Source organism: Salmo salar, chromosome ssa13 (assembly GCF_905237065.1).
Source record: "Salmo salar chromosome ssa13, Ssal_v3.1, whole genome shotgun sequence".
Lineage (NCBI taxonomy): Eukaryota > Metazoa > Chordata > Actinopteri > Salmoniformes > Salmonidae > Salmo > Salmo salar.
The window spans coordinates 102318181-102342365 of NC_059454.1; the positions used below are offsets into that span (position 1 = coordinate 102318181).

At 41.7% G+C, this 24185-nt stretch overlaps 1 protein-coding gene and 1 pseudogene across 3 annotated transcripts; one reads left to right on the forward strand and one right to left on the reverse strand.

Moving 5' to 3' along the window:
* Positions 1–220: 220 nt before the first annotated feature.
* LOC123726175 (plasminogen receptor (KT)-like) lies at positions 221–4438 on the reverse strand (annotated as a pseudogene).
* A 13371-nt stretch (positions 4439–17809) lies between these two features.
* On the forward strand, positions 17810–23369 carry pdl1 (Programmed cell death 1 ligand 1). 3 transcript variants are annotated; one of them, XM_014138756.2, is made up of 7 exons: positions 17810–18050; positions 18314–18496; positions 19563–19622; positions 20203–20553; positions 20787–21065; positions 21669–21782; positions 22935–23366. In XM_014138756.2, the coding sequence occupies exons 3-7, from the start codon at positions 19568–19570 to the stop codon at positions 22958–22960; spliced, it is 825 nt and encodes a 274-aa protein (XP_013994231.1). In that variant the 5' UTR covers positions 17810–18050; positions 18314–18496; positions 19563–19567; the 3' UTR covers positions 22961–23366.
* Positions 23370–24185: the final 816 nt, after the last annotated feature.

The following is a 24185-nucleotide window of genomic DNA, read 5'->3' on the forward strand; positions in this document are numbered from 1 at the left end:
TCATGAAGAAAAAAATATTGTCCTCCCTCATCATAAACAGCACGACTGACACTGATTCTAAACGCAACATAACTGAGGCAAAGACTTGATGAACATTGATCTTGGGGACAGAGGAGTGTCACTTACTGACTTCCAGGGGTGGAGATCAGAGGTGTGAACAACCCTGAACAACACCCACCCATGGCAGGACAGTGTCTGTGTCACTTCTCAAAGAGGAAGCTCAGGGAGCTGCTCTTCTTGCCTTCTCAATGCTCACGAAGTTGGGCACACCACTTGGAAAGTCTTATCGGTCGTGCTCTGAGACCATGATGCTCTCTGCCTCATCTGGGGACACACACAGACAGAAAGTGACATCAATCAGAGAGCAAAGAAAACAAGCAAGCAAAGAAAAAGATCAGGAAAATTTGTATTTTTGCTTTCAACGAGGATACTGATATTAAAATGAATATGTGGTGGTCTGGCTCGAGTAATGTTGAAATTACAGCTGCCATACGGTAGCAACTGACTACAATAATATTGTTTTCTCACGTTCGAATTTTGGCTGAGGCTGCGTTTCCTACGGTACCTGCCCGTTCCGCCCCCCGGAAGCCATTTCCCCAGAGCAAAACATCTGCATCACGTTCTGCATGATGTTTCTTCACCTCTACTTTACGCACACATTTTTGTGTTCACCCTCCCTTCACATTTCTCACTGTCAATCGTGAATGACAATTCTTCAAGTTGCCAACCATTTGATCTCAATCAGTTACATGGGAATATGCATTTAAATCTTGAGTTAAGTACAGTGTTGTTTTGCATTATGTACACTGAGCGAATTTTAGAACAGATGGTGTTGACAAACTGTATCATACCTGTGTTTTGTTTCAATCAAAGCACATATTTTGCCTAGAGTTGTGCGCTGTTGTGTTCTGGCCGCACGAGAGAAACATGCGACCATTCGCACAATCATCCAAAAAATGTCATAAGACATTTGGTGGTGTTTTTCGTCTTATAGTTACGTTGTACTATGCTATTATGTTCGGTTCAGTTATGTAGAATACTATCGTTAGTATTGTGATCTTGCAGACATTGATTCAGCTTTGATCTAACTTTATTAAACAAGCGCCATTCGCCAGAGTACCCTGTTCTCTGGGCAGCCGAGCGAATAGAGCAGAGACTGTGCGTAAACTATAGAATCGCGAAAATGCGCAGAAGTTTAGAATTTGTAGCTATCGGGAACCGACTTCCAGAGAATTGAGAAACTCAGCCACTCTGTTAAATGTATCCATTCAATGACGTTTGAGGACTGGCATGCCTAGCAAGGTTTCTGGTTGTCAGAATGAAAATCAAACACTTTCTGCTTGAGGTGGTTTTAGTCTTGAAATTGGGAGATTTTAATCCCCATTTGTTCAAATCTTTTGGTGACATCACCATTAGACGTGATTGTGAGCTTAAAATAGAGGGGACTAATACCATCTCCCCAATACTGAGCTGAGCCAAGCTGTACTGCGTTGGTCTGGTTACGCATCCAGCATAATTTCTGGAACCTTGCTGGAAAGGACAATGCGAAAATATAATATCGGAGTGTACACAGTACGTTTCAGGTCAGCTGTCAGTACACGTGGTAAAGAGAGAAGTACGTACTCCCCATGTGGTAGATAAGCGTTCCATTCGCCATGTCCATCTGATAGACCAGAACGAAGCCGAGAGGTATGACGGGACAGAAAGCCAGCTTCCTCTTCTTAATAGCACTGCTCACGTGGGGATAAAGGTACATCAGACAGTCACAGAGATCAACTAACAACTAAAACAATCATTCAAACGCGTGAAACCAAACCAATATATACATTTGTGCATGGGTGGGGCACACATTTAGCCTATATTATCAACATGGCCAAGGCTTGTGTTGGCATCCAAAGACAGAGATTTTTTATTTTATTTTATTTCACCTTTATTTAACCAGGTAGGTTAGTTGAGAACAAGTTCTCATTTACAACTGTGACCTGGCCAAGATAAAGCAAAGCAGTTCGACACATACAACAACACAGAGTTACACATGGAGTAAAACAAACATACAGTAAAAAATACAGTAGAAAACAAAACACTTGATATTGTTTATTTTTAAATCACATTAGCTAGCTTCACTCATAACATTATGGGCGAGGGCGACGTATTTATATGTTTGTTTTGAGGAAGATGTTGTCGATGAGCATCTGAAACTACTGAACCATAACCTGTATGTGAATAGCAGGTAATGAACTGCGTACACACATCACACTGCTGTAAATAAAACAGTGGTTTGGCTTTAACGGTCCACTGCACTTCACATGAATCAGTTACTCTCTAACCCTTTAGATCAGTGAGCATCTCACACCTAACAGGTAGGAAATATAGTCACTCAGCTCGGCAAGCAATGGCAACAGCAGTGGTCCTAGGTAGGTTTCAGAACATCTAACCATGTGTTAACACTGAAGCTTCCTGCCATCCAGGACCTCTATACCAGGCGGTGTCAGAGGAAGGCCCTAAAAATTGTCAAAGACTCCAGCCACCCTAGTCATAGACTGTTCTCTCTGCTTCCACATGTCCAAGAGGCTTCTAAACAGCTTCTACCCCCAAGCCATAAGACTCCTGAACACATAGTCAAATGGCTACCCAGACTATTCGCAGACTATTTGTTATTTTACTGCTGCTCTGAAATTACTTGTTACTTTTATTTCTTATTCATATTTTCTTTTTAAGTAATCACTGTACCTGTTGTCTTCGGTGCATGTGACTAACACAATTTGATTTGATTTGAAGTGTAAGTCATAACAGCAGCACAACATTGTCATCAACAATATCACTGTCATGATATATGGCATGTTATGTCATGTTTAGGACAGTATTGTGACACTTATGACATACTGTTCAAACAAAGTGTTACCTCATCTTTTTTGTCCATCTCATCTTCATTAGTCTCTTTATTAACTAAACATACATTTTGCAATGTAATAATTGTATTAAAACATTATCAATCATCTATCTCTAACTATTGAAGAACCCTGGCTTAATGTGAACTAAAATGATGTAGGCTTAGAACCCACCCAATGGTGAGACCTAGTTAACTCTATGGAGAACCCACCCGATGGTGAGGCCTAGTTAACCTTATGGAGAACCCACCTGATGGTGAGGCCTAGTTAACTCTATGGAGAACCCACCTGATGGTGAGGCCTAGTTAACTCTATGGAGAACCCACCTGATGGTGAGGCCTAGTTAACTCTATGGAGAACCCACCCGATGGTGAGGCCTAGTTAACCTTATGGAGAACCCACCCGATGGTGAGGCCTAGTTAACTCTATGGAGAACCCACCCGATGGTGAGGCCTAGTTAACCTTATGGAGAACCCACCTGATGGTGAGGCCTAGTTAACTCTATGGAGAACCCACCCGATGGTGAGGCCTAGTTAACTCTATGGAGAACCCACCTGATGGTGAGGCCTAGTTAACCTTATGGAGAACCCACCCGATGGTGAGGCCTAGTTAACTCTATGGAGAACCCACCTGATGGTGAGGCCTAGTTAACTCTATGGAGAACCCACCCGATGGTGAGGCCTAGTTAACTCTATGGAGAACCCACCCGATGGTGAGGCTTAGTTAACTCTATGGAGAACCCACCCGATGGTGAGGCCTAGTTAACTCTATGGAGAACCCACCCGATGGTAAGGCCTAGTTAACTCTATGGAGAACCCACCTGATGGTGAGGCCTAGTTAACTCTATGGAGAACCCACCTGATGGTGAGGCCTAGTTAACTCTATGGAGAACCCACCCGATGGTGAGGCCTAGTTAACTCTATGGAGAACCCACCCGATGGTGAGGCTTAGTTAACTCTATGGAGAACCCACCCGAGGGTGAGGCCTAGTTAACTCTATGGAGAACCCACCCGAGGGTGAGGCCTAGTTAACTCTATGGAGAACCCACCCGATGGTGAGGCCTAGTTAACCTTATGGAGAACCCACCTGATGGTGAGGCCTAGTTAACTCTATGGAGAACCCACCCGATGGTGAGGCCTAGTTAACTCTATGGAGAACCCACCCGATGGTGAGGCTTAGTTAACTCTATGGAGAACCCACCCGAGGGTGAGGCCTAGTTAACTCTATGGAGAACCCACCCGAGGGTGAGGCCTAGTTAACTCTATGGAGAACCCACCTGAGGGTGAGGCCTAGTTAACTCTATGGAGAACCCACCCGATGGTAAGGCCTAGTTAACTCTATGGAGAACCCACCCGATGGTGAGGCCTAGTTAACTCTATGGAGAACCCACCCGAGGGTGAGGCCTAGTTAACTCTATGGAGAACCCACCCGAGGGTGAGGCCTAGTGTGGCCAAGCTGAAGAAGTATTTGAGGAACTCCCTGGACCAGGCTATCTGCATGGCCATTTGCCTCTCTCTCATCTGGTTCTGCATCAGGGTTTGTGTCTCCATCAGGGCAGGGCAGGAAGGACAGAAACATACTCAGAGCTCAGAGAACACATCCCAGCGTGCAAAACTGGTTGCAATGATGTTGTTATGACATCTTTTATGACGTTATACCAAGTAAAAGGATGTAAAAGGACGTTTTGTTGATGTCTTTTTAGCAACCAGAAAAATCCGCATTTTTGGTTGTAATCTCGTTATCTGCTACAAAACTCTGATCTCAAGGCACACACCCTAAAAATGAATAGTCTATAGCAAATGTACATTTCTTCGACACAAATAGCAGAATGTATTTGTTGTTTCAAGAGATGTGAGTGTGAAATGAATGAAAGGAACAAAGAGAGGTGGAGAAACACATATGAACACCCTTGAACACCAGGCTCTACTGGTGCGACTTCCTCCGTGGGGCTTCGTGCCTCCCTGACAATAGACGTAAGAAGAGGGTGATAGGTAGGGGTCAGAGGGAGGAGACATATTGATACTCCAGTGACGCAGGACTGGGAGAGTGGAGCGGAACCTGCGGCCATCACATCCTGGCTTGGATTGAACTGTGAGTCACTCAATCTAGTTATCATGGCCATCATTATCATGACAATTAAATTATGAGACTGTGGGACGGGACACTAAGACTAAGTGCATCTGTCCTTCAAGATATGACAAAGCCTCAGACCTTCAGGGTGGATGAGAAAGGTTTCTATTTCACCTTCTGTCACCTCAGTGAATATTAAAACAGATTAAACTCATTCTCTAAAAACGGCTGTAAATATTACAGAGCCGGCCTTTAAATGCATTCCCCTCGCATCCTTTGAAGGCAGTCACACCCCTTTGATTCTGAGACATACCAGGGTCTCGGGATCACTCGACCCCTAGCGCCATCACACTCATATTCCCAGGTGAACTCTTTGTCGGGTCAAGCAGGCTTTTTTTCTACGTTGTTTCCCGTTTACTGGAAAGACGTCCACCGTCCACTACGGCCGCCATTATCATTAGGAGAAGAGAAGAGAGAATGCATGGCATTTTGTATGACAGCTCTTTATTTCCTAAAAGTCATGTCAAAAGATGCCATTTGCTTTATGAAATATGTAGATAGATCGTAAGGCTGGCGGTTGATTAGGTTGGGAAAAATACGATTCAAATGACATTCAAATATGGCAGTATAAAAGGGACGTAAATTATAGTGTGTCATGTGAGGATGATTTTCGTGACAATTATCGTTGGTCATTTGTGGCAATACATTAAATATTCTAACAGTAAGTGGCCGAAAACAGAAGGAGTGGGAGACAACATCAAAAATATAAAATGAATATATATAAATAATGTTTGCCATTTAGCAGACACTTTTATCCAAAGAGTCACACATGCATACATTTTAGGTACAGTGGTCACAGGAATCGAACGCACTATCTTGCTGTTGCAAGCGACATGCTCTGCCAACTCATCATCCGAGTACAAAGTACACTGTAATGTATTGACTCCAGACAATTGAATGTAAATAGTATTCAATAAAAAAACGCAAATGTCAATGTACCTACAACTATAATTTGTGCAACTCTTCAAACAACAAAAATAAACACTCTGAAGGAAGTGTCTGGTGTTTGTGAAAGACAAGGGGTGGAGCCAGACTGATTGACTCGTTTTGTGACTTGTTAGGCATCATTAGGCAATTGATTACACAAGCCAGCATGTCACAAAAACTTTAAACCAATAAAAACCTTTCACCTTAAGGAGAAGCGCTAAGATGTGGTGATTAGAGAAGACCACTTGGCTTTTCTTGGGAGTACTATAACGTCTTTGGTATTAAAGTATCAGGCATGTGGCCATTCAGTGACACCTTAACATTAGCTTAAAGAAATCATTGGGAAAACATAAAAATCAAGAGCTATTGTTCTGTATTAGTGACTGCAGAGTTCTCCTCAAATACTCAGCTGGTGCTGAGTACAGCTGGAGGTTTGACTCAAAGATTTTAGCATTTTTAAACACATGTAACTGCCATTTCCTGCAATCTAGAGCAAAATTGGCCTTAAATGATAACAAATAATAATATATATATATATTAATTTAAACATATTTTTTATAGTTGCACAGCCACAAGGTGGCGTAGCGCCCTCTTACCTTCCTTTGGGGAGAACCCTGGAGTGTATATCCTGCAGAATGGGTTTAAATAGGACTACTATTTGTAATTCTTCAAATACTTGTGAGCGTTTGCTATAGCCTGCCTGTAGTGCCAGATGGGCGGGGTTTGCACTTTTGCGATTATTCTACTGGTTCCATCGTTCAAATAAGCACAGATAAAGTATTTGAAATTATTTCAATTAGTATTTGAGACCAGGTCTGATATACTGGTCTTCAAGATACTGTGTGGGTTGGTGGGGCCATGGGGGTTCTATGTTATCCACATTTTCAAGGGTGATGACGGCACATGATCAATCAACCGTGAAAGCCATTGTGTCCTCAGGGAGCTAGGATATGCATCATGTCTTCCCTGAGCGCTGTTAACTCCCCTTAACTGAGCGCTGTTAACTCCCATTAACTGGGCGCTGTTAACTCCCCTTAACTGGGCGCTGTTAACTCCATTAACTGAGCGCTGTTAACTCCCTTTAACTGAGCGCTGTTAACTCCCCTTATCTGGGCGCTGTTAACTCCCCTTATCTGAGTGCTGTTAACTCCCCTTATCTGAGTGCTGTTAACTCCCTTTAACTGAGCGCTGTTAACTCCCCTTATCTGGGCGCTGTTAACTCCATTAACTGGGCGCTGTTAACTCCCCTTATCTGAGTGCTGTTAACTCCCCTTATCTGAGTGCTGTTAACTCCATTAACTGAGCGCTGTTAACTCCATTAACTGGGCGCTGTTAACTCCATTAACTGAGCGCTGTTAACTCCATTAACTGAGCGCTGTTAACTCCATTAACTGGGCGCTGTTAACTCCCCTTATCTGAGTGCTGTTAACTCCCCTTATCTGAGTGCTGTTAACTCCATTAACTGAGCGCTGTTAACTCCATTAACTGGGCGCTGTTAACTCCATTAACTGAGCGCTGTTAACTCCATTAACTGAGCGCTGTTAACTCCATTAACTGGGCGCTGTTAACTCCATTAACTGAGCGCTGTTAACTCCATTAACTGAGTGCTGTTAACTCAGGGAGTTGCTGCTGCTCCACATGTTTTTTAGATGGCAACATGAATGTAGCATATGGAGGTGATGGTGTTGTGACGTGAGTGGGAGAGAGCTCATTGCTGGGTCTGTCCCGAATATATCACCTCCCACGTCCAGTCAGGAGGCCTTTCCCTGGGCCAGGTCACAGAGGGGAAGTGAAGAGTAATCCAGTGGTAGTGTCCAAAAATTTTATCCTATTTCGTATATAGTGTACTACTTTTAACCAGGGCCCATAGGGCTCTGATCAAAAGAAGTGCACTCGTTAGCCAATAGTGTGCTATTTGGAACGCATGGTGTCTTTGGTCAGGTAGTGACATAGAGGACGGCAGGACTCCCGCCGACGCTGCTATTTCTCTGATAACCATCAGACAGCTAGGGAATTCTCATCTGCAGTCATTTCAATGGGTCTGCCACGTTAGACCATTTGGCCACCAGACATCGATTTCAGCCTTTGCCACCAATGGCGCCGCGTCATCAAACCGGAGATGGCTTTTAAGGAAGCATAATTTTGTTCATAGAAAAAAAGCAAACATCACAGATCTGTTGGATAAAATATGTGCAGTTAGGATATAAAGTATTGTGTGTTTTAAAGGCTTAGACCTTCAGCGGAGTGTGTAATGTATTTTTATTAGGTAGTGGCCCCACTTAACTGTTTATCTACCTCGTAGAGTGCATAGGAGGTCACAAGAGCATTCTGGCAGATAGGAAAGATTCCTTCCAATGTGTACCACATTGGATAACATTGGTGTTTCTGACTAAGGCATTAGGCCAACGTCTGAATCTCTGCAGCTAAAACATATCAAGACCCTTTACCTTTGCCAACTCAGGCCTTAACTGCAAAATCATGCTCAAATGGAGTTGGAAGTCACCAAGAGACACAGTTCTTAAAGTCTGCTCTGACTCCTCAGGAAGGGGTGACTCGGCGGGAGAGAGGTGGGTTGAGGAGAGTCGAGGGACAACAAAGGAGTAATATGGAGGTGACAAAGGTGATGAAGTGGAATGGGCGCTGAACTGTGTGGAGGAAGTTCGCTGACATTTCCTAATGTCCTTTACTGAGCAGTAAATCAAATGGAAAACTCAAGACAGGACCCTCTCAAATAATCAAAACCGGCCTCAACCAATGAGCCAACTTTTATTTTAGTGTGTTGAGTCTAGTTATGAGCTCTAACTTTTGATTGCTACATGGTTTTATCATCTCACATTTCGTCATACACAGGTAAACAATTTGAGCTTTGTGAAAAAGACAGTGGAGGGGGGGCGTCAATGACTAGGCCTATCTTAAATGACAGACTAATCACGATGAGTGCAATAGTCATCTATTCTATTTCACATTCCTTAGAACATCAGGATCCACATCCCTATAATTTGTAGGCTATATTTAATTCATATTTTGAAAGTGGATGAATTAAAAATGTCCTAAGTTTCAATCACGCACGATGTACCCATACAAACTGACCATCTCCATTTACTCATCAAGTCATAGACAATAAGTTAAAACGTTGTAAGATTCCACTACAATGAGCAATGACGTTGTTGAGCGTGCAGTCCGATTCAGGCGAGCAGCGAGCAAACAGTCATTTACTTTGATATGACTTGAAAAGACACTCCTCCTCCGCTTGACATGCAATCGGTTAGAAATCCTAACGCAGGAGAGAGGGAGAAGTCATAGGCTTCATACTCCAGATATCCTTTTAAATTGCCAGGTGGATTCCATCTATTACCATTCCAAGTGCCAGATAGTCATTTACATAGAGAAGAAGACGGTAACAGTACAGTAATGTTCTGTTTCTAGGCGATCGATTTTGTCCACAAAATACCTTTTTTTTTTCTTCTTCATCTACAGTCGTATTAATGTTACCACAGTATTAGACACATGATAACACAATGGTGTCGGTTAGAGATGTACCCACCACATTTTACAATGATGATGATGGTGGTGATGTGGCATATGGTAAATTGTGCATTACATATGAAAAACTTCTGAAGAACATGTGCTCTGCTGATGTACCCTGCTGTCACATCTCACAAGGACAGTTAGGAGGTGCCATACTGGTGGTCAACAAATGCCACTGAATATCTTAATCCTCACGAAAACCAGATAAAAAAAATCATAATCTGAAATACAAAAATAATTATAAAGTACATGCATTTACTTCTGAGTCTGAGCAAATTGTACATTACACACTTATACAGAACATTTAGTCTCAGCTGTCATGAAGTCACGATGACATACAGAATTACTATATGTGATTAGTTTTGGAATATAGGATGGCTATATGTAATTATATGGTTAAAGATGCCATACTTGTGCTAAACATCATAGAATACCTGAATTCCCTCAAAAAACTTGCAGGGAAAATATATATATATACATATATTTGTCTCAGTCTGAGTAATCCAAATGACCTTAACCACAGCATGATGCTGAAGCCCCAATCTCAATCTGGAAAGCTTGGTATCAATCAACCAATCATCATTAGTCATTATTTATTACATTTGCGGAGGTAAAAGTGGGGAGAAAGTGGGGGAAAACAGAACAATATTTTACAGTAAAAAGTCTGTCAGCCTCTATGGGCTATTGTCTGATAATGATATTGGTCTGCCACAACCACAGATCACAGGTGCTGATTGCCTCGCAGTCAAAAAATAAATCAAAAACGTATTGGACCACAATATGGAGAGAAAAAAAAGCTTATGGTCAAAGCTCGTTGCAAAAAAGCCACCCCTTTTTAACGATTCCAATAAAATCTGTTTTACACCCTGCTTCAGCTCGCCTCGAGCAAACGGAAGCACCTCACTCCATCTTCAAGACCGTGTTACTGTGTTACTGAGATATTTTAGAATCTAGGGGAAAATACTGAGCATCAATAAAATGTGTGTTACCCAGTGGGCAAAAATCGTTTAAATGACGTCTTTACAACCAGACACCAGGCAAAACTGGTTTTGAAGACGTCATTGGTCATTTCAGCTGTTGTAATATCATAATGCTGTAATTTCAACAAGTTTTGCCCAGTTTTACAGCTGAAACTTCTATCCTCCAAGAAACAGATAATGGCCACACATTGAATAGGTTTATACAGGAATCTTTGTTATGGCTTTTGCATTCGTGCAGACAGGCATTACAGACCAGGGCTGTCATCACTTTGGGCCTTATACACTTTTCTAATGTCAAAAATGGGGAAAACATTGGTAATACTGGTTGAGTATGTCAAATCCTCTAACTAAATAACACCATAAAAAAAACTGATAATAAAATAGCTATAATTCTTATTTTAGGGAAGACTCATGTTGAGCCCATTGGAATCTAATCAGTTGTTTTTATAGAACTGCCTTGTTCTGACGCTGGTTAGGCTATAGCTAGCCCTTCATCATAACTCTCAGGTGCATCACATCACACCTAAGAGTCATTGGACAAAGGCGTCATTTGTAGGGGGGAGTTTTGTTATATTTTTGAATATTGACATGCATTGCTTGCGGTACGATTTTGGAAGAAAAAGGACCTTATCTTTCATATCGGCGAGAAATAATAATAACGAAAGGTTAAATTGATACACCTTTTATAGGGTTAGGGTTCCCAAGCGGCCATATTTCCATGTTAGAGTGCTTGTTTACGGAAAACAGACAGTCAGAAGACGGAACGATTTTTTGATGGGGGGTGCAGGATTTTTTCTGACTGATTTAGATATGTTTGTCTGGCTTATAATTTCCGACATTTTGGTAGACTATTTGTTGGTCAACTTGTGTATAATTAGATACTGTAGATGCAGCGTCTCTTCTGTCATTATATGTTGTCCTAGAAGACTAAATCATGCTTATTAATGCTTTAATAAAACGCTCAAAATGAAAACTAAATTACTCATGATAAATGTTGACAAAATACGTAACAATTATTTTAAGAATTATAGATACAGAACTCCTTTATGCAATCGCTATGTCCGATTTTAAAATAGCTTTTCGGCGAAAGCACATTTTGCAATATTCTGAGTACATAGCTCAGCCATCACGGCTAGCTAATTTGACACCCGCCAAGTTCGGGGCTCACAACTCAGAATTAGTATTAGTATGCTGTTCTTTGTCAGAATGCACTCCCAGGACTGCTACTTCCACAACAAATGTTGTTTTTGTTCCAAATAATCCATAGTTATGTGCAAATAACCCCGTTTTGTTCGTATGTTCAGGTCACTATCCAAAGGGTAACGCGCAATCGCATTTCGAGACAAAACATTTCAAAATGTTCCATTACCGTACTTAGAAGCATGTCAAACGCTGTTTAAAATCAATTTTTATGGTATTTTTCTTGTAAAAAGCGATAATATTCCAACCGGACAATGCTGTATTCATTCAAAAAGGAAGAGAAAAAATGGCGAGGTCTCGTGAACGCGCATTTCCAATCTCTTAGTCACCAGGCAGTCCACTGACAAACTGTGCTCCTGTACTCTGCCCAGAGACAGGAGACGCCTCAATCCACTTTCTGAAAGCTTTAGAGAGCCAATGGAAGCCTTAGAAAGTGCTACCTAACCCCACGGGCACTGTAGATTTGATAGAGAAGCAAATGGAGAACTACAAATTCGCAGACAGGCCACTTCCTGCTTGGAATTTTCTCAGGTTTTTGCCTGCCATATGAGTTCTGTTATACTCACAGACACCATTCAAACAGTTTTAGAAACTTCAGAGTGTTTTCTATCCAAATCTACTAATAATATGCATATTCCCATTTCTGGGCAAGAGTAGTAACCAGTTTAAATTGGGTACGTTTTTTATCCGGCCGTGAAAATACTGCCCCCTATCCCAGACAGGTTAAATACAAGCAAAACTAAATGCATGTTCTTCAACCGATCACTGCCTGCACCTGCCCGCCTGTCCAGCATCACTACTCTGGACGGTTCTTACTTAGAATATGTGGACAACTACAAATACCTAGGTGTCTGGTTAGACTGTAAACTTTCCTTCCAGACTCACATAAAACATCTCCAATCCAAAGTTAAATCTAGAATTGGCTTCCTATTTCGCAACAAAGCATCCTTCACTCATGCTGCCAAACATACCCTCGTAAAACTGACCATCTTACCGATCCTCGACTTTGGCGATGTCATTTACAAAATAGCCTCCAACACCCTACTCAACAAATTGGATGCAGTCTATCACAGTGCCATCCGTTTTGTCACCAAAGCCCCATATACTACTCACCACTGCGACCTGTACGCTCTCGTTGGCTGGCCCTCGCTTCATACTCGTCGCCAAACCCACTGGCTCCAGGCCATCTACAAGACCCTGCTAGGTATCAAATCAAATCAAATCAAATGTATTTATATAGCCCTTCGTACATCAGCTGATATCTCAAAGTGCTGTACAGAAACCCAGCCTAAAACCCCAAACAGCAAGCAATGCATGTGAAAAAAGCACGGTGGCTAGGAAAAACTCCCTAGGAAAAACTCCCTAGAAAGGCCAAAAACCTAGGAAGAAACCTAGAGAGGAACCAGGCTATGAGGGGTGGCCAGTCCTCTTCTGGCTGTGCAGGGTGGATATTATAACAGAACATGGTCAAGATGTTAAAATGTTCATAAATGACTAGCATGGTCAAATAATAATAATCATAGTAGTTGTCGAGGGTGCAACAAGCACGTCCGGTGAACAGGTCAGGGTTCCATAGCCGCAGGCAGAACAGTTGAAACTGGAGCAGCAGCACGGCCAGGTGGACTGGGGACAGCAAGGAGTCATCATGCCAGGTAGTCCTGAGGCATGGTCCTAGGGCTCAGGTCCTCCGAGAGAAAGACAGAAAGAGAGAAAGAGAGAATTAGAGAGAGCATATTTAAATTCACACAGGACACCGGATAAGACAAGAGAAATACTCCAGATGTAACAGACTGACCCTAGCCCCCCGACACATAAACTACTGCAGCATAAATACTGGAGGCTGAGACAGGAGGGATCAGAAGACAAAGTAAAGTCCCGCCTTATCTCTGCTGGCTGGTCACCATAGCTGCACCCACCCGTAGCACGCGTTCCAGCAGGTATGTCTCACTTGTCACCCCCAAAGCCAATTCCTCCTTTGGCCGCCTCTCCTTCCAGTTCTCTGCTGCCAATGACTGGAACGAACTACAAAAATCTTTGAAACTGGAAACACTTATCTCCCTCACTAGCTGTCAGAGCAGCTCACAGATCACGGCACCTGTACATAGCCCATCTATAAATAGCTCAAACAACTACCTCTTCCCCTACTGTATTTATTTATTTATTTTGCTCCTTTGCACCCCAGTATTTCTACTTTGCACACTCATCTACTGTTAAATCTACCATTCCAGTGTTTTAATTGCTATATTGTATTTACTTCGCCACCATGGCCTATTTATTGCCTTTACCTCCCTTATCTCAGCTCATTTGCTCACATTGTATATAGACTTAATTTTCTACTGTATTATTGACTGTATGTTTGTTTTACTCTGTGTTGTTATATGTGTCGAACTGCTTTGCTTTATCTTGGCCAGGTCGCAATTGTAAATGAGAACTTGTTCTCAGCTTGACTAAATAAAAAATTCTCATCAACACCCCACAATGACAAAGCGAAAACAGGTTTTTAGAAATGTTTTAAATGTATAAAAAACAGAAATACCGTATTTACATAAGTATTCAGACCCGTTGCTATGAGACTCGAAATTGAGCTCAGGTGGATCCTGTTTCCATTGATCATCCTTGAGATGTTTCTACAACTTGATTGGAGTCCACCTGTGGTAAATTCAATTGATTGGACATGATTTGGAAAGGCACACAAACACCTGTCTATATAAGGTCCCACTGTTGGCAGTACATGTCAGAGCAAAAACCAAGCCATGAAGTCGAAGGAAATAGAGCTCCGCGACAGGATTGTGTCGAGGCACAGATCTGGAGAAGGGTACCAAAACATTGCTGCAGCTTTGAAGGTCCCCAAGAACACAGTGGACTCCATCATTCTTAAATGGAAGAAGTTTGAAACCACCAAGACTCTTCCCAGAGCTGGCCGCCCTGCCAAACTGAGCAATCAGAGGAGAAGGTCCTTGGTCAGGAAGGTGACCAAGAACCCGATGGTCACTCTGACAGAGCTCCAGAGTTCCTCTGTGGAGATGGGAGAACCTTCCAGAAGGACAAACATCTCTGCAGCGCTACACCAATCTGGCCTTTATGGTTGAGTGGCCAGATGGAAGCCACTCCAGTAAAATGCACAACAGCCCACTTGGAGTTTGCCAAAAGGCACCTAAAGGACTCTCAGACCATGAGAAACAAGATTATCTGGCTGGTGAAGCCAAGATTGAAATCTTTGGCCTGAATGTCAAGCGTCTTGTCTGGAGGAAACCTGGCACCATCCCCATGGTGAAGCATGGTGGTGGCAGCATCATGCTGTGGGGATGTTTTTCAGCGACAAGGACTGGGAGACTAGTCAGGATTGAGGGAAAGATGAAAGGAGCAAAGTGCAGACAGATCCTTAATGAAAACCTGCTCCAGAGCACTCAGCACCTCAGACTGAGGCGAAGGTTCTCTTCCAACAGGACAACGACCTTTCAGCACACAGCCAAGACAACGCAGGAGTGGCTTCAGGACAAGTCTCTGAATGTCCTTGAGTGGCCCAGCCAGAGCCCGGACTTGAACCCGATCTATCATCTCTGGAGAGATCTGAAAATAGCTGTGCAGCGACACTCCCCATCCAACCTGACAGAGATTGAGAGGATCTGCAGAGAAGAATGGGAGAAATTCCCCAAATATAGGTGTGCCAAGCTTTTGGTATCATATCCAAGAAGGGAAAAGTCCACTGTAGATTTCTTATGCCTGCTACGATAATCGGAGCCATCCGATTGGCCAGTGGTATACAAGACTATAGTGCACTAGATTTGCTGTCTGGGCCCGCCGGGAAGAAAAGTTTGTACCTTCAAACACATGAATGGTTCCAAATGGCAACAGTTTGCCTACCAGGCGCGCAGGGCAGCTGAATCGGGTGCACTTACCTCCAACAGCCCTTAATGAATAAAAAACTATAGGAAAGTAAGGCCAAAGATGTTTATAACTAAACCAAGATAAACCACAGCCCGTCATTTCAAATTGGAGCAAATTAGTCATAGTGTGCAGAACAAGCAAGGAGGTGGGCAGAGCCAAGCACGAGCTAGCGAGGTCCTATTGGTGCGTTCTAGTATTAATTTGCATGTTTCCGTTAGGGAACGCCTATTCTGTCAAGTGCTTCTAAACAAGCCACTTTCTGGTTGGTGACTTCTGCTCCACAAAGTTGAGTGAAGTTCAATCTCGTGCTTCTCAATTCAAATCAATTCAAAGGGCTTTATTGGCATGGGAAATACATAATAAACAAAATTGAAATAAACAATACAAATTTACAGTAAACATTACATTCACACAAATTCCAACGGAATAGACATTTCCAATTGTGTAAAGTACTTATGTAAAATACTTGAAAATACTACTTAAGTAGTTTTTTGGTGTATCTTACTCTACTACTTAGATTTTTGACAACTTTTACTTTTTCTTCACGACATTCCTAAAAAAGAGTATGTACTTTTTACTCCCTACATTTTCCCTGATACACAAAAGTACTCGTTAGATTTTGAATGCTTAGCAGGACAGGGAAATTGTATAATTGACACACTTATCAAGAAAACATCCCTGTTCATCCCTACTGCCTCTGATCTGGTGGACTTACTAAACAGAAAACATCCCTGTTCATCCCTACTGCCTCTGATCTGGAGGACTCACTAAACAGAAAACATCCCTGGTCATCCCTACTGCCTCTGATCTGGAGGACTCACTAAACAGAAAACATCCCTGGTCATCCCTACTGCCTCTGATCTGGAGGACTCACTAAACAGAGAACATCCCTGGTCATATGCCTCTGATCTGGCGGACTTACTAAACACATGCTTCGTTTGTAAATGATGTCTAAGTGTTGGAGCGTGCCCCTGGCTTTTACTTTTGATACTTAAGTATATTTGAGAAATTACATTTACTTTTGATACGTAAGCAGATTTAAAACCAAATACTGTTAGACTTTTACTCAAGTAGTATTTTACTGGGTGACTTTCACTTTTACTTGAGTCGGAGTTCCATAAAGACCGTTTCAAATTTCCACTAGCGCTGCGCTCCAGACCCTAAAACTGAGCATGAGTAAAACCCTTCGATTTATACGGTTATCCATAAGAAAAGTCGACATTAGAATGCAATTTACTTTAAATCACCTATGAGCGAATTTATCTAAAGTAGAAATTTGACTGGGAAATCAACTTGACTGGGAAATCGAGAACACGTCAACCCTGAATGTCCCCGAAACAAGCGTTCCACGCCCACAGCTTGCGGGAGGCTCTCTCATTGGTCGGATTTTGGCCACTGAGCAAATTCGATTAAACTGATCCGCGGTGCACAGGCTATGGCCCGTGACATGAACAGGCAAAAGCGGTGAGGGAAACATGCTCTTCTCCAATCGAACAGTAATTTGCGTCACTCGGTCATGTTGTCAACAAGAAAGCATGATGTATAGTTCAGAAACATAGATGTTTTTTCCATAAATTTTTTAACATTTATTTTCAAACTAGTTTTTATTGAGTAGGCAGATAAAGCATTTTTATCCAAATAAATCACTTGTGCATGTGTGAACACAAACTCCTATGCAAAACCGAAATATAAGAACAGTTAACATAGAAATAGCACACGTAGAATAGATCTACCGCTTCTTAGACTTGCTTTCAATGAGAATGGCAGATCAATAACACATATTTAACACATAATAACACATATAACACATATTATGAATTTGGTTGGGTCCAATGCAGCCATTTTTATCTCAATGTCAAATCATTTTTGGGTAACAGTTAAGTACCTTACTGTGATTGTTTTCAATTAAAATTGTAAAAAATAAACAAAAATAGCTTGTTAGCAAAGAACAATTTCTCAAGCAAGAATTGTGCTAGGACTTTCTGGGAGTGGTCTGAGCTGGGAGGGGAAAACTCAAAACTAGCTGTTTTTGACAGAGAGGTTTAGAACTTTCTTTCTTACTGATCTGTTCACTAATTTGTCCAGGCAAGCCAAAACAGGCTGACATTTCAAGAATCGTTTCAAACGGCTCTTACATTAAAAGGGCATTATCACAATTTTCACAATTTCACTGTATTATTCCAACCGATATATAAAACACAGCAAATCGCGTTTTTGACTGCACTGGGCCTTTAATAAATAACGTATGGAAATAAACAAGGAAGTAGTCTGGGCTGGGGTGTTTCTTTGCTGTAGTGGGTATTTTGGTTCATTGCCTGAGACTATCATAATAGACTCCTAGGTTTACCCCTTTACCGTAACTTCAACGTCCTTCCTTGTTGAGTAAATAAGGGGTTAAACAACTTTTTCTACCCTGACAGTAAAAAGTGTGTAATTTTGGGAGGGATTCGATGATTTCCTCCTTTAGCTTACATTCGATATTACAAAAACCCTACAACTATTTTGCAAGGTGAAAGGAGGATTTTAACCATAAATGACTCTGATTAATGTTATCATTATGGCCAGGACTATTTACGACAAAAATGAACAACAACAAATGAAGAGTTCTGTATAGAGGGAGATCATTTATCCAGATTCCACAACCGTACTCAATCCCAACCTCCTTTTTTATCAGGAATTCTCCTGGCCCTAAATGATAATAGTGTTTATGTTTATAGTGATCATTTTGCAATGGCAAATGTTATACTAGGTTATTCACCTCTTTGTTCCCAGATAAGTATATGAGCAAATATCGCATGCACAGTCACTATCAGGAAACTGCTCGGCTTTCACTGGAGGATTTCGACAATTACAGTAGAGGGAGGATCGAGAGGAGGTGGCAGACTAAAAAAACAGAATATATGACTGATGTGATGTGAGAGAAACTCTGAAAGAACAAGCAAGACTTCAGCAAAGGTAGTACAACACCACATTTAGTGAGTGCTTTAACTTCGTTTAGTTTATGTGCCAATGTTTTATTGCTTTGTTTTAATCAATTTCTATTATTTTAAAGTTTTTATTTGCTTATCAGAAACTTAAACTTGATGATATATTGTGGAGACTAATAAAGTTATGTTGAATTTACTTTAAGGATTTCTTTTTTTCTTTTTATCCTATAATATATTTGTCTCTGCCAGGAAATTTTGATTGACTTGCTGAGAAAGGCTTTCCCCAATCCACTACTTGGGTTAAATAACTAAATGAATGTCCCATAATAACCTATTCACTGTAGCAGAAAAGCTCTTGTTATGTTTCAGTATACCCTCTGTTATACACAAATGCATTTACCATGGTTTACTATGCTGCTGTGATAAAACCCTCAGATGGGGGATTGATTTCCATGATTTGGATGTATTATTCTGATTGATTGAAAGTGGAATCTATGACATCAGAGCTGCACTGAACCTGGTGTTATTGACTCCATTTATTTACACCCCCTGTTCTTAACCAGAGAGAGCCTGTACGTACATGATGCAGAATGGTACCCATGATCAGTAGTGGTGTTATTTTAATATATATTTTTGTCATTAACCAGATGCTCTTATCCAGAGCAATTAGAGTTAACTGCCTTGTTCAAGGGCACATTAACACATTTTTCATCTAGTCGGCCTCGGGGATTCAAACTAGCAACCTTTCAGTTACTGGCCCAACGCTCTTATTAACTGCTAAACTACCTGCTGCCCTATAGGAAAGTAAAATGCTCTATTTCTGCCAGTGCTGCTGACTCATACCAGTCTGTTCTAATCAGGAGATAAAGTTAGACTACACAGCAACAAATTAATACATATTCTTTCATGCCTTTTCTCCATCGCATCAGTTGCTGAAGCACCCGAGAACCAGTTCAGACCAGACTTATCCAGTAGTTCTAGTGTGCCAATTTCTGTTTTATTTCAAAGGACTGACTCATTTTTTTATTTAACTCATGACTCCACTTACAAAAGCTATTGGTTGCCAAATTTCAAACATGTCATTCCTTCTCTAGGTCAAATGGAGCAGACTTTTCTCTTGGTTTTACATGTAGTCTTATGGCCAACTCTTGCAGGTATGTCATTCACTTTTGAAAGTACATTCACGATAATACAACAGACTCAAAGACACATTCATATTTTTTGTCCATTGTTTAGAGCACACTTTAGCCTGGTTATTGTGACTTCTGACTGACCGTTGGATATCTGATTTCAATATGGATGATATTCCCAATGTTGCTAATCTATCTCTGATCTCTCCCTCCCACCCCACCCTCTCTCTCCCTCCCACCCCACCCTCTCTCTCCCTCCCACCCCACCCTCTCTCTCCCACCCAACCCACCCTCTCTCTCCCCTCTCTCCCTCCCACCCCTCTCTCTCCCTCCCACCCCACCCTCTCTCTCGCTCCCACCCCACCCTCTCTCTCCCTCCCACCCCACCCTCTCTCTCCCTCCCACCCCACCCTCTCTCTCCCCCACCCACCCCACCCTCTCTCTCCCACCCACCCCACCCTCTCTCTCTCCCTCCTCCTCCCACCCCACCCTCTCTCTCCCTCCCACCCCACCCTCTCTCTCCCTCCCACCCCACCCTCTCTCTCTCCCTCCCACCCCACCCTCTCTCTCCCTCCCACCCCACCCTCTCTCTCTCGCCACACAGCCTTGTTCACAGTGGAGGTGGACAGTCTCTCACATGTGGCAGAGTTCTACGGTGATGTCACCATGGGCTGCAGGTTCCAACCTGGGAGCTGGGACCCGAACCTGTCAGTGATATGGCAACGGGTCCAGCCTCTTCCAGATGTAGAGGTGTACAGGCTGGATAACGGACAGGAGAACCTCACTTCTCAGAATTTCCAGTACCGCGGCAGGGCACGGTTGGTGTCGGAGGAGCTGACCAATGGCTGGGCCAAGCTACATGTGTCCAGGCTGAGGATCAACGACTCTGGGGTGTACAGATGTCTTGTGGAAATGGGGGGAGCTGATTATAAACAGACCACTTTGACTGTCAAAGGTGAGTTAAAGCTCTTTCATTGCAATAGCACAGTACTGTAGTTTTTATAAGCAGTCAATCAATATTAGGTAATGAACTTGTCTGAAAAAAATGTGGTAACATTTTACTTTTTTCTTATACGACACTGTAATTACACTGTATTCACATGTTACATATGTAGTTTAACCACATTATAAGTACTGCATTGTAATAGAGTTGAATGTTTTATCATTCTACTCTCATGTGTCCTTAAGCTACCTATAAGACTATCATTAAAAGCATGCAGAGACGTGGGGGAGGTGAGGTGGAGCTGGCCTGTGAGTCTGAGGGCTATCCTCTTGCCACAATCAACTGGAGAGACAAGAGTCTCAGGAACATCAAATCCAACGACACCGTTGTGAAAACTCCAAACCAGCTTTTCCATGTCACCAGCAAAATAACGGTCAAATACTCTGAGAAAAACAACTATACATGTGCCTTCGTGGAGAAAGGGGAAGCTCCAAAGGGTCCATCAGCCAGGTTTGACATCCCAGGTATGAAGTGGGTGAATTTCCCTGTTTGGTTACACTATTTGAAGGGCATCTACATAAGGACTTCATAACACATTCATAACTCATACATAACACATTTATAAGCAATACCGTGTGACATTATAGCGTGACATTATAGTGAAAGCGCAACAAGGTCTATTTAACCTGGAAAGTGGGGGTTGGAGTGCATAGATGTGTTGTTGATAAGGTGGGTGCTTTCCTCAATGAGCATAGTGCTGTAAAGCGTTGGTGTCGTGGTGATGTTTTCCCTTCCATTCAATGATTCACTTTGTAGGCGTCATAAGTCAATGTGGGGAAAAAAACATGGGCTTTGAAGATGGATAGCAGATAGTGTATACATTTTTTCATGAAGACCACATTTGTGTCAGAACTTCTACCAATCATTGTTGCTTAGTAATGGCACTGTTTTAAGTTTGACCAATTTCTGGAAATTCTCTTAAACCCTTTTATCTGGTGTAATATTGTTCTCTTTCCTAAATGTTTTTTTTACGTTTAGAAATTTTAACGAAGAACATAGGCAGTATTATATACAGTTTATGATGAAAAATAAAATGGTTTCACTCTCCCTATCTTTTTTACTCACAGATGAAATACCTGTGATTGAGAGTAAACCTAACACCCTTTCTATTGTATTGGGCACGACATTGACGGTGGCTATGATCATTGTAGCTACCATCTTCGGGTATCGCAGACAGAAAGGTAACATACACTTAACTTTTCTTCAGTTCTTAATTGATTTGCACACATTTTTTTTATCTCAAGTTTGCTACAAGGAGTTTCCACTGTTTCATGTTGCCTGAGATAGACAGCCTAGAGAGGAAGTATGTACTTTAACCTCTAAAGGTGTTACTGATGTTGAAGCCAGAATGATCGTGTACTGAGTTAGTGTGAGACTGGAAAAAAAAACATCTGAATCTTGTGACAATGACTTGGCATGTAATGACTTAGCATGTGAGAACATGAGTGTGTGCTTTCTAAACCAGTCTGAACTGCCACATGTGGAAACACCCCCCACAGTTTGTTTTTGTGTTGGGGGGGGGGGGTTCACATGTTGTAAATCATGTGGATGGTTTACTACTACTACTACTAATAATAACAACAATAATTTATTACATTGGTAAAGCACTTTTCATTTAAATTTAAACAAGAAAAATCTCAATGTGCATAAAATAAAATTGAAAGAATATTTTTTTTTTTTTTCAACGAAACAAATATATCTAACCATATCATGAAAGCAACAATCAAATTCTAGTAGGAAGTGTAGTCCAGCCGATAGAGATGAGTATTAAGGCCAGCTTTAAAAGTCCCGGCAGCCTGATATAGAGCTAGTCATTCCTTATTTTTAGAAAAGTCCCCTATCAGTCTCAATCTCTATCAAGTTTACAACACAGGAGGTTGGTGGCACCTTAATTGGGGAGGACGGGATTGTGGTAAGGAACAGTCAAAAGAGGATCCTTGGGACGTCCCAACTCTGACGACACCACATTTAAGTTGAAATTTAAAAAACGGTTACGGTAAGGGATATGGCAGGGTAACACTAACACTTGTGGTAATGGCTGGAATGGAATAGTATGGTATCAAATACATGATTACCATTATTATGAGCCATTCTTTCCCTCAGCAGCCTCCTATGGTTTATACTTATAGTTTTACTGCAATAGCATTTTGAGAAGTCAGCATGTTAAAAACCAAAGAGCGAGAAAGAGGAAAGGAAAGTCCCAATCTTAGACACTAAAAGTGTTACAAAATGGCATTACGACTTTCTAAGCAATAACATGAATTGGTTCAGCAGGACATCTCATGAAACATTTGGACTGTAAACTATAACCCGCTTTTATGTTCTGTTCACAGGTAGGCTCAGGACCCTCAAACTCTAACACCCTCCTGGGCTCAACAGAGACGTGACCTCTGACCTGCCTGGACCCCTTGCGGCAGCTCCAACTGGTCCTGGTGATAGACTGTTTGTGACTGTCAGTGACCTGTACCAGGAGGCAACAGAGAAAGACACTCCTCACTGAGACTGTAAACTCTGCCATGAGAGGACTGAGAACACAAAAGACTCATGGACACACATACACTCACATTGACTCTGTCAATGAAAAGTTTAATTGTGTTACATTTTCTGTTAACTAAATGTGATGCATCCGGTTAGCGTCTCCACTCACTAACAAATATGTTAATGAGAGGAAGCCCAGTTGCCGGCAGTGGGAGAAGATGGAGAGAGATGGATTTTGGCCGACATATGCTAATTTTCTCATCGATTAAACAGTTGATCTCCATACAGTTTTCTGTTTCCAAAACTATAATCTGTAAAAAACAGAGTGGATTGCATTTTATAGACTAACTTTTGCCAACAATTGTTTTCTTTAAATGGCGTTGTTTAGGAGTGCAAGGGTGAATTGAGTACTTCACAGAGTAGGCGTTCCCTCAAGGAAATATGTAAATATATGCTAGAATGTGCCAATAGGATCTCATTAGCTCGCTCTTGGCACTGCCCACCTCCTTGCTTGTTCTGCCCACTATGATTCATTTGCACCCATTGGAAAGACAGGCTGTGGTCTATCTTGGGTTAGTTATAAACATCTTTGTCTAGGCCTTCTCATAATGTCATCAAAAAGCATTGCTTCTCTTTCACTTAGAACTAGAATGGTCCATCTACAGAAGTTATTATGTCAGGTGCATTAAAGATGCACTATGCAGAAATCGCTCCGCCATTTCCTGGTTGCAAAAATACTAATAGTTCGCCTAATTTCAGTTTATGTGACAAAACAAGTTCTCATTGTGTAGAGAATCATTGTACAATCTAAACAGCTGTGAAATATATTTTCCAGAACCAAAAATATTGTATTTTCAGCTGTGAGAAGCTGGTGTACAAAACCGAAAGTAAAAGACTCAAAAACAAAACTTCAGAATGGGGAAGCATAGAAATAGCTCATATAGAACAGATCTACAGCTTCTTAGACTTGCTTTCAATGAGAAAGACAGATCTATAATGCACATTTCTATGTGAATTTGGTCAGGTCACCCAAAAAGTTACATATTGTAGCTTTAAGTGATGCTCTGTTTTGTGTTATTTACTAGATTTTTTCGTTTCATACAACT

Excerpts from the sequence above, each read along its gene's own strand:
- pdl1 (XM_014138756.2), top strand. The coding sequence starts at position 19,568 with ATGGAGCAGACTTTTCTCTTGGTTTTACATGTAGTCTTATGGCCAACT. Across the intron at positions 19,623-20,202 it reads CTTATGGCCAACTCTTGCAG|CCTTGTTCACAGTGGAGGTG; the intron begins GTATGTCATTCA and ends CTCGCCACACAG. Across the intron at positions 21,783-22,934 it reads CGGGTATCGCAGACAGAAAG|GTAGGCTCAGGACCCTCAAA; the intron begins GTAACATACACT and ends TTCTGTTCACAG.